An 11,623-nucleotide genomic window follows, 5' to 3' on the forward strand; every position below is an offset into this window, starting at 1 on the left:
GAGTTGTGCCGCTGGTCTGATGTCACTCAAAATCTCCCTCAAAGCCCATTCCCAGTAACCATGTTACGGGCAGAATACATTCTGCCCCTGCTACCTCACCGTCCACTGCATTTCTCCCTGCGGCAGGGTTCCCGATTCAATTTTTGCATCGATCTTGTGCAAAAAACAGCAAAGAAATCAGATCAGAGGAGTACTAAAAGCTTTGGCCTAAATCAATCAAAATACATGAATAAAAATACACAGTGCCTTAGTATGTTTTAGGGGATATTACCTTAGTTATGCCATTTCAAATATGAAATCAAAAGTACCATAATCTATAGTAAAACTTAGCATTATTGTCATTAATGGCCGTGCTGCAGCCTATGCAAAGATAATGGCGTAATGGCCGGTTGCAGTTTCATGTATTAGACCTAATGTAGAAACTGTGTCCACGTAAATGGCTGGATTCTGATGAATAGACTCATCTATCGCCCCTCAGGTCACTGGTTAGGAAAACTACTAACCCTAACCATACATGGGTTTCTGTGTGAGTGTGTGCGAGTTGTCCGGCGGCTTGTCAGTGCACAGTAGCCGACTGGCTCCAGGTCCAACTGTGACAAGGCCCGGGCAAATTCCTCACCCCGGTGCCCAAGTACTTAGACATGTCACGGCCAACTTTGACAGATGGCTTCTTGAAAGTAAAGAGATATGCATTTTAGAGCTTGAAGCCTCTGAAGAGGCAAGAATTCATGTGTGTACGGGGGAACAGAGATGTACGTCTGCAAAAACTGGATGACCGTTCTGTAAATGAAAGGCAGCTGCTGGCTAAAGGCTCATTTAAGGTACGGCGGGACTTAGACGCCGCAACTTACGTACGTAGCCTACGTCGGTGCCAGCCATTTGTACTTGTGCGCTCGTCTGTCTGGCTCGCTCTGTAAAAATGCCACCCAAACGCTAGTAGGCATTTTTGTTTCTACTTCCTGTTTCACTTTCAACAATGGCGACTGAATCGTTCGCTGAAACTTTTGACGAAGACGAGTCGTACAAATGTTTGTATCTCCGAACCTCCTCAGTTAACCATTCCTCAATGTGTTCCATCTTTATTAATCTAAAACAATCAATTTGAAAACTGCGGAGATGGAGAAGCAGCCGGAAATACTAAAGCGTAAAACACGCTACTACTAAGTGGACCAATCGCAGCTCTTGCGGTCTGCGTTGCCGTGCCGCGTGGTTACATTTCTAGGGAGGTGCACGCTAATTGATGCAGAAGCCTAAACCGCCCATAAGGATGCTTCAAGTGTAATCACGTCTGGATAAAGCTATAGGTATCATTTTCTGCATTTTTGCAGCTGCCACGTACACATTGGACATCAAGTCACTTTCTTATCTGGTCCTTAGCTCACTCGTAACGTCCTGTCTCAGTTTGTGACAACTTCTTATCCACCACTGAGCAACAGACAGCATTAACTTGCAGATTAAATGTTTGTGACTTGTATTGATTTATAGATTAGAAGCAAAGTGATTCGTGTGCGTGCATGAGTGCATGTTGTGTGTGTGTGTGTAGACGAGGGTGTGTTCTGATGGCCTGCATTAAAAAGAGTAATAACCTCACAGATGGCGAGGGGCTGGTCCGGAGCAGGCTATGTGATGGAGAACAATCGTTGAGGCTTGATTGCTCAAGGAGCACAAGGCAGACCTGACAGGGGGAGGGGTATACCAGTATATGTGTGTGTGTGTGTGTGTGTGTGTGTGTGTGTTAGAGAAGTGGGAGGAGGAGGAGGGGGTTGTTTAAGTTTAACTAGGCCGCTGCTACCCATTACGAGGCTGACAATGATGTGGTTTGTCGCACGCACCGAGTAGATCAAATCAAATTTCATATGCTGCTCCCAGGTTTCATCTATTTGATTCATCATCACCTCAAGTATGTGGGAATCATTTGTATTCTTTCACAGCGGCACATTCATCCCTCCCTGCGGAGAGATGATTCAGTATTATATGGATAGGTGCAAAAGTCAGCCAGTGTAAAAGGACAATAAATCCACCTGTCACTTATGCAAAGTGATGTAAATGGGGTCCCTGATTAAGACACAGAGTCATTTAAAAAACAGGGACTGGCAGAACTTTGACACACGGACTCATACACTCGAGCACACACACTACCTCAAACACACAAAAAGCCACTTACGTGCTTTTGATAGTTCTACGTATCCAGAACCCTCTCTCTCTCTGTCTCTCGCTTTCTCTCTCGCTCTCCCACTAAAATCCCCCGCCGCCCCTGCGCCTGCCACTAGAGCAGTTTATCAAGTAATTATTGTTTGATTACAGCGTTTCATTATCTGCACTGATTGAGTCACAACCGGCGGCAAAGGTCAAGCGCCATTAACGCGCTGCTCCCGAAACATATTTCCACGCAGGCCGCGTGTTTGCCCTCCCTCTCCTCTGAAAGGGCTAATTGCAAATGCATTTGTTTGAGGAAGAGGAGAGGGGACCACCCGCTCCCATCTCCCCCAAGTCCCACTGAGACGGAATTATCAATGCTGCCCATAGTGTTCGTACAGCGACACACACACACGCACATATATATGCATACGCAGATACACATGGGAGCCGTCTGGGACCATCTGCAATCATGCTTAAAACCTGATAACCATCGAAACATGGATCCAGCAGCTTTCATAAAACCATTTTGCACAATGAGAGGGTGATTGACTACTTTCTTATTTTGCATATCAATGATGAGTCCGTATTTCCAAGATGTGCGCGAGATAATCGCTGCAACATGTGAGGGTGCAATGCGTGAGAAAACTTGGGCCTTCTGTTAAGACAGTGTTGCTGTGCAGTGACAAATCTATGCTTCTCTGAATATTGGGATTTTTTCCAAAAGAAATGAATGATTTGAGAAATCTGGAAACACTCGCAAAACAATTTAGAGATACCTGGTTATGAAATTATTGACTTTGCTATATAAAATCCATCCTACATATTCTTTAAGTCTTCATTTACTTTGTGCTGTGGTACAGATTTTAGGTTTTGTGAAGATATTTTAAAGAATGAGCAACAGGGGTTCATCTGAAAATGGAATAAGGCTGAATATAAAGCGTTACGGGACAATCAAGACCTGCTATCTCGTGCCTTTGGGGCGTCATTGCTCCACAACAGCTGATTATGAATTTGAATTGCCAACATTTAGCCTTTAATCAAGGTGTTGTGCATTAAATGTTAGGTGCGACTAAGTACAACAAAGAGCAGTAAGGTCCAACATATGACAAGTAAAGTTAGTTTGTGTCACGATTCCTGGTGAAGTAGGACCCAAATGCAGGACACATAGGGGAGACAGGAGTTGGAAACTCACAAACTAGAGAATTTAAGGTAGGGTATAAAAAAAACACAACTCCAAAAAGACCAAAACCAAGCAGAGAACAAGAGGAAATAACATCACAGACAACTTGACAGCGAACAAAGGGAAAGGCAGGGCTCTATATATGTATGTGGGCCATAACGGGACACAGGTGAAACTAATGAGGGCGGAGCAACACAAGGAGAAACCAATCCACCAATCAAAGGTGGGGGGAAACACAGGAAGTAAAACAAGACAAGAAACACCAACTTTACAAAATCGAAACAGGGCACAAAGGGAAAACCAGACAGGGTCACAGAAAACAGCTGAAACCTGTGAAGCTGCAATTCTCACCGTGAGGAGAACTACAAGACGAGGCGATTAGAGCGACGTCACTCGGAGCGGGTTTTACGCAGCTAGATGTTTGGAGTGTAAATATAAAGGTCGCCGAGCAAAGACGTCTCCTTACCTGGGCGGGAAGGAGATCTCCAGTTCGTGCAGCCGATCCCTGAACACGAACAGCTCTTTGTCAAACTCTAAAAGCTGTGGGATGCAAAGAAATGGGGAGAAAAGAAGGAATGTAAGTGTTAAATCTTAAACATGAAATCTACAATCAGTATTCTGCTGCAGACGAATTAGAAGAGTTTCATTTATTAGGATTTGGGTCAGCTCAGGTGTGGATAAGAATACGACGGCTGATGAGGACATGGGATGAGGGTCCCGTCTTATTGTCCATATACCAGACTATAGCAGAATATTGACAGCAGCTGACCAGTCGTCCGTGTGTGTGTGTGTGTGTGTGTGTGTGTGTGTCACCAGCCCCGTCCTACCGGGGTCTATCTCTCCACGCCGACAGCGCATCCACACACTCTTCATCAATCATGTCTCCTCATCCAGCTGTACTCACTCACAGGAGTGTACACACACACTTCCCCCAATTCCCCCCCTTTCTCAAAACCCATAAATCATTAGTGAAAAGTGCAATTAGCGGCTCCTTGTACACATTAATTATCTGGGAGATGAACAGGTAGCTCGGGCACCTGCATGACTGCCTCCCTGAGAGACTGACAGCGACGTTTCCCGGCAACGCCCCCCAACCACCGCCACCACCACCACCCTGGAGGACCCCGCGCTAGCCCCGCCCTCTCCTTTCAGCCGGGAAGATGGGAAGACGCAGCCGAGCCGTGTTTGTTTAGTGGTAAATTGGGCCATTGTACACGTTTCAAACACCGAGCTACAATTATTGCCTGATGAAGACCTCAGCCCCCGGTGGTACGAGCCTGACAGCGGCTTGTATAGGCGGCGTGATGTTAATGACATTACATTGGTGTATTACATGCAGCAATATGTTGATGGGTACATGATGAAATATCATCGGGGATGACGTGTTTTTTCCCCCCGCGGGTAATATTTGGAAGGACGTCCTCGCAAAGTGGAGGCGCGGCGGAGGGGAGGCGGACGTCACGAGAGTATAACTACTGTCTTCAATCTGCGCTGACATATTTATGACGCGCATGCATGAGCGTCTGAGCATTGTTTGTCTCCACATCACTGGTGAGTGCACATTTATAAATAAGTCCGGTGTGCGGATGCGCCCCGTGTGTGCGTGTGTTTGTGTGTGTGTGTGATCGCGTGTCAGTGGTGTAGAACAGTGGCCATTACTCGAGGCAGAGGGGCCTCCCAGACTCCGAGTCTCGGAGGTTCAGGAGGGCAGATGTGCGGCATTCATCAAACTCACACCGCCGGGGTCACAGGAGAGACTCACACACTGTGGATGAGGGATGGCAGAGCGGGCGATCCAACCCCACGCTCCAGTGTGCACCCCGTCCCGCCGACCTCACACACACACACACCTCTTTTTCATGTGTGTTTTAGAGCTTCAACAATACTGGATTTTGCGATATTTATAATCAAAAGATTGAGCAAATCCGGCGCTGAATATTGGGGCTAAATTGCAGGACAGAGGTGTTAATCTGAAGCCATGACCAGTGCTCAAGAATTAGCACTTTTCCCTCATGAACACAGTTTTATTCGTTTCATTTACACGTTTGCAGGTGTAATTATGTCCGTGTGAGGTAAAGGAGATCACGCTTTCTTTAAGTGCGCGGAAATAAGAGGGGGGGTGAGCGGCATATGGCAGAGTGTGGGGCCTTAAGTGAATGTTGAGTAATTCATCCAGGTGAATGGAAAACCCCGCAGCCGCACAAATTTCACACTACATTTCATCCCGGGTCAATTAAGCATAATGCTCCGCTGCTCGGCCAGGTCAGTGGTTTAAAAAAAAAAAAAAAAAAACAGCTTATATGGGATCAAGGCCTCATGACATTATAAAGCCAGCAGTAGTTTGTCAACCAGAAATGACCTTGGGAGTTGTTGGAGGAGGAGGAGGAGGGCGGCGGCGGCGGCACGAGATGATGCCACTCCTCTGTGGAAATATAGATGAAGAAGTGTCCGGGTAAAAACTACCCTGTCATGGGCTCAAATTTCTGACTCTGCTTGGGCGATCAGCGCTCTCCTAAATCAGACCGGCGTGGCCGTTAAGAGGCAGGAAAGTTGAGAGAGGGGGCGAGGGGAGCGGAACGCGGTGCCTTTGGCCTCCGACTCCCCCCCCCACAACAACGCCATGGGCTTGTCCACCACCTGTAATTGTGCTTTGATTTACGCGTTGTCAAATATCCCCCGTGACAACACCTGCTGCCATTAAAAGCCATCAATAAATGTTGGGGTGAAAGGTCATTTAATTTGATTTTTACACCTCGCACTCGGCTTTCATTGCAAGGGCCATATTTTTCCTTCTTTTTATGGGATCTTCATTATTTTGTGTGGAAAAGCGATAAACTGTCACTGGACAGTGGTGGTGGTGGTAGTGGGAGGGGGGTGGAGAGCCGGTTGGGACGGCCCCCTCCCTGCACCAACAAACTCTTATTTTCATGCCAGTTAATAGTAGAAATCGATATAATTAAAGAATTGTCTTTATTCTGATCAGGCGGTCGGTCTGATCCTAAAGCATTCGGAGCAGGGGCGAGCTAAAATAAAAGACCCAACGTAGCATCAGTTTATATAAATGCTTTAAGGTCAGATTTCATTTAGCGCGGCCCCCGCAGCGCCACTTAGGGGCTCTGACAGGTGAAATATGAAAGAACTTTGGGCTGAGGCAGCGTTTGTTCTTTATTTTTCTTTATGTGCCTCCCCATGTTTAAAACGCCTCCCGGGCTCTTGAGTAATGCCGCTGGGCTACGCCGCCGGCATGACAAGGAGAGGCCTGCCAGACAGAGAGGTTCATCACTTCGCTGGAGATAGTACACAAACACACCCTCCTCTCCCGGTCCCCCCCACATCTGCCGACAACACACTGATAAAGTTACAATAAAGAGATACTGAAACAAAATCAATGGGGGAATGGAGGAGGGAGACTGCAAGGCCCGGCCCGGCCCGTGTGTGTGTGTGTGTGTGTGTGCAGGGAGAGGAAAGAACTGTGCAGAAGAAGCATGCACAGTACGCATGCGTGCACACACACACACACATACATACAAACGTACGTACGAACACACATACACACCGCGCTCCTCCCATCCCTCCACCGGAGCAAGGCCCCACGGTGCCCCTTGATGCCACGAGCCCGCCGGAAAATTTAATCTTCCCAAATACTCATCAGGGCTCTCCATCGTCCTGCCGTGACAGCGCCTGGGATAATTAATTATACAATTTCGATGGGAATATCGACTAAACAAACCTATTAATCATAGCAAAAGTCAATAGGCATGGACACATTCAATCATGTCCCGGCCAATGATTACTCCTCTCAAAATACAATAATTATTTTCAAGAGCTGCCTCGAATTAAATTTCTGTCAAGCTGGTACAAGTCTTGCAGTTGATGAAGGATGCAATGGATTTTTTTTTTCCCCCCTTCCCCAGCGGAGGAGTGTGAGGAGGGACATTTATCCTTTTGGAAAGGTAGTTTGTTTTATAAGGATCATAACATGGTGTGTTTAACTAGACCATGACCATCAGATTATCTCTGATGCCCCCATTATATCATCCATCTTGTCTTGGCTTGGGGGGGGGGGAGGTGGGAAGGAAGCCACGAAGGGGAGGGAATAAGGGAAGGGGAGGGAAGGGGGGGGGCACCTCAGCCTCCTGTAGTTACTGTTTCACAGTCAGGGTTCCTGCGCATTTCTGCTGATCAAACGTAATCAACATCTTAGAGCACAATGTGCAAGGTCAATATCTGCCGGCAGATATTGACCTTGCACATTGTGCACTGAGGAGACCGTCCTCCAGATTCCATCTTTGGTTAATCAGCCGAACGATGATTTTCTTGCTATTTTGGACGGGGCTTTCATAGAACAACACATGATAATATTATTCAGAAGTTAATGGAGCTGAAATGAAGTCCTAGAAAAATGTGTCATGTGCTTAATTTTAGATGCTTTCTAAGATTCCTCTTAAAGAGAGAAAGAGAGAAGAGGAAATGCAGCAAAAGAAGGAAGAAGGACTAAAGGTTTCTGTACAGATAAACTAATAAAAGAGGTTGAAAAGTATGTGTAGCAGTATGGTTCATCCACAACCTCAGAGTCGGAAAAATATTCAGCCATGTTGCAAAAAAACTAGCAGTAGCAAATTACAGGTAAACAAGCCGACCATCATCAGGTCAGAAGACATCATCCGGGGATGATAACAGGTAACTCCGGACTCAACGGGGAATAGCACTAGTGTATAATAACAAAATATTGGGGAAATGAACGAGTTTCGCGGCAGATAATGCGTTATTTAGAGGCTGCGTTTCGGTGCCCCATTCACTTCCACTATATGGATATACGCAGATCTAAATATCTCCCGAAGGGAATTACACAAAAGTTATATGGGTGAGTAAACGACCGTATTTTATGCCAGAAATAAGGTTCAGGTTGTAAAAAACAGTAGATCCCCTTTAACCAAACTTTTTTTTATGAAAAACTAATTTTAGGAGATGTAGGGCGGCCCAGTGGTGTGGTGGTTAGCACTAATGCCTCACAGCAAGAAGGTTCTGGGTTCTAATCCATGGGCCGACTGGGGCCCTTCTGTGTGGAGTTTGCATGTTCTCCCTGTGTCTGTGTGGGTTCTCTCCAGGTACTCCAGCTTCCTCCCACCATCCAAAGACATGCTGGTTAGGTTCACTGGTGATTCTAAATTGGCCGTAGGTGTGAATGGTTGTCTGAACTATACTGTATCTGTGTTGCACTATAATCCCACCCACTTGTCAACTAATCCAGATTCCAAAAACAGACCCAATCTAAATTATCAGCATGCAAACACTGTAAATCAGCAATAAGCAGATAAAAACATAACAAATAAATACATGTCTTATCACCTAGAAAGACGTGCAGTACATCATTTAACATAAAATCATCTATATGGCCGATGCTGGATGAAGTTACCACTGAGTCATATAGAAGAAATCATTAAGAAAATAAGAAAAGATCACATTTTACACAATTTTAGCCAAATTTCCATAAAATTAAAATAAAAAAAAAAAAATGATTAACATATTGTATTTTTATTATTATGAGTCTGACAATGTTAATACACACAGTGCTTCCAGTCTGCACCCTCACAGTCCATTCTGTTGATGTGTAGGTGCGTGCGTCCTTCATGGGGATTTTTTTTTTTTAACAAGGTCCAACTTTGAACTACTTAATGTAATCTACAGCCGTATTAAAGTGGGTGTTTTTCTTCCGCAGGCACTTAGGACTCACCTCATCTACACTTAGGCTCATTTAAAAGTTATTCCAAAGACATTTGGCCCCAAGTGGGGACAAAAGGAGCGTCTGTTAGGCCCAAGTGATGGGAGGGCGCCAGCCAGCCAGCATCTGCATGACTCAGGTTAGCTGCCGCTGAAAGTGACTCGCTCGGACACGTGCTCCATTTTAGCCTTTCTTTACCCACTGTGCGGACATGAAAAGATGCCGACCTGAATTTTTTTTGCTGCCATGAATCGTTCATTATCGCTTTTTAATGGGCAATCAATTAGAAGTGTTGTAAAAGGCAGACTGTATTATTACAGGGGGAGAAAAGAAAGTGTGTGAGGCTGATAATATAAATGAAATCTGTGATAAATAATTAGAAGAAGAGAGATGAGAGAGTAGATAAATACATAAAGGGTTAGAAAGCAAAGGGGTGACTTACCGAGGTCCCATTGTTTTCCCGGAAAACGTCCTGGTTGAAATAATTAAAAAGCTTCTTTTCAAGTTGAAGAACAACCTGAATCAGTGGAAAGAGAGAAACGGCACTCTGATTAATAGCAATACTAATGTGAGCTGCACTTAGTAATTAGAGAACTAATGAACAGCGGTGAGCCGCGGTGGCGGCGGCGACGGCGGGCAGCGCTGCTATTTCCTGCACGCGCCTCATAATTTTACAGTCCGTGTTAACCCGTGCTACCTCAGGTCAGGTGTTTGACAAATTTAAAACAAGGAAATTAACAGCATTTGAAGGTTTAATTACAAAGGTTCAAAAGCACGAGTTTCAACATTAAGTACAGATCCATCATCGTGATCCGACAGAGGAGTGGTCACAGCGCCGTTTAAAATGGCGGCATTATGCAGAGGGATCAATGAATCTCAGCTAAGACCAGATGTTTCACACAAATTTGCGCCTCTGACCAATAGTTGTGTCACAGTTGTGACCTTTTAAAGGAGCAGAGAGAGCAGGCGGAACAAGGAAGGCATGGTGGCTCATTAAGTTATATTTCCTCCGGTGTTCCTGTGCACGTGCCTGCATTTTCTGGAAATAATACACTCTTTGGACTTCTGGTTAGACGCTAACTGTATTCCATGTGGCTCTGTGCCACGTCCTCTGCACGGCGACAATGAAAATGAATCTAATCTAATCTAAACTAATCTAAAAAGCATGTTTTTTTTAGAAAATTGGGAGGTAGGAGTCCACTTAGATGGAATTACGGACAATATTTTAAACAAAGCGGCGTAGGGATGAGTAGGGATGATGTGAACGTGGTTTGGGAGGGCATGTTTGTTGTAGTGACGCTGTGACAGGTAGCTTTAATGCGGCGTCAGGTGCTTACCTTTCGGTCATTAGCGGTTTCTTGGAATATTAGCTTGTCAACTTCATTCGTCTCGGCGGATCTGACCGTTTGCGTGGTGGCAGTGGGGCAGAGACTCTGGAGGGGAGGGAGGAGATAAAGAACATTAAGGTAACTGTATGACAATGCAATACATGCTGGTTAATAAAATGCAAATGTGTTTTTTGACGCCCACATGTTCATACATATAGCAGTTTATCATAGTGCGCTCAGAATAACCCAACGCAGACTGAGAGGTTTTTAAAGAGCCATCGCACAAACTACCAGCTCACTGTCCCCTTTTCTTCGTCTGCCTCTATGTACTGACCCCATGGACTGTGTGCATGGTTAAATTCCTCTTTGTGGACTCTCTTAACAATTAGTTAAACATTCGGCCATCTGTGTTTGAAGACAGTTGAATGAGGAAATCCCTCAGCTTGTGGTTCCCATACCACACAGCAGAGACCGGGTGACCTGATTGAAATTCAAAGCACAGACAGATAATCGGGTCAAGCCAATATAGCGCGCAGCAAAGGGCCCTTTAGACTGAAATGTCACAAATCAGTCCCGCTTCGGCCATGAAGAAATGGCACACCAGATTAGAACAAACACCGCGAGCTGAGAGAAAGTGGAACAACTCTTCGCGGCAAACCCCCCCAACCCTCCTCCACCTCCCTCCTCCTCCTCCATCCTCCGTTGCTTTAGCCCCATTCCTTCATGCTTACCCCCACCTCTCCCCAAAAGCAACTTTCTAAAGCCCTAACAAATCGCTCCATCTTTCACTCATTTAGGCCATCCAAATGCAGGGTCAATATGGTCCCCTGGCAGCCAAATGCTAATGCGCTTAAGTGCGCTTAAGCAGCTTTGTGCCATGAATAGGCCAAAGAAGGAGCTAGTGAGAAGGGCAAGAGATACTCTCCCTGTCAAAAAGTCATTGTAGCCACAGCTAGCTAAGACAATTATAGAAAAGTCATTTTTTTATTGTCTAAAAATTTGACATATTTCTGTTATTTTCAGATATTAGCAGCAAAAACTCACAAAAGTCCAGAAAATCTAGGAATTGTTCTATGTTTTTTAAATTTTTTTTTGATTAAAACCTTAATGATTTTGGATCCTTCAAGCACCGGGATGCTGCAGTTCTTCCAAGCTTTGCAAATGCAGAAGTCGGTCGAGCAGAAACCCCCCGGCTACCTCGCTCTTTAACGCCGAAGCCAGGAGCTCGCACTGCTCGCCGCCACAATAAGCATC

General features: G+C 45.5%; 1 protein-coding gene across 1 annotated transcript in view; it reads right to left on the bottom strand.

The window, feature by feature from the left end:
- The window catches only part of inpp5a (inositol polyphosphate-5-phosphatase A), a 147,849-nt gene that overhangs the window by 13,336 nt on the left and 122,890 nt on the right, over window positions 1-11,623 (bottom strand). The window contains exons 10-12 of the mRNA XM_084562292.1: window positions 10,379-10,474; window positions 9,484-9,558; window positions 3,786-3,859 (exon numbers count right to left, since the gene is read on the bottom strand). Coding sequence (XP_084418418.1) covers window positions 3,786-3,859; window positions 9,484-9,558; window positions 10,379-10,474 — 245 coding nt within the window. The remainder of the gene's footprint in view (window positions 1-3,785; window positions 3,860-9,483; window positions 9,559-10,378; window positions 10,475-11,623) is intronic.

This window comes from Chelon labrosus (genome assembly GCF_963514085.1).
Source record: "Chelon labrosus genome assembly, chromosome: 15".
In the NCBI taxonomy this organism is placed as follows: Eukaryota; Metazoa; Chordata; class Actinopteri; order Mugiliformes; family Mugilidae; genus Chelon; species Chelon labrosus.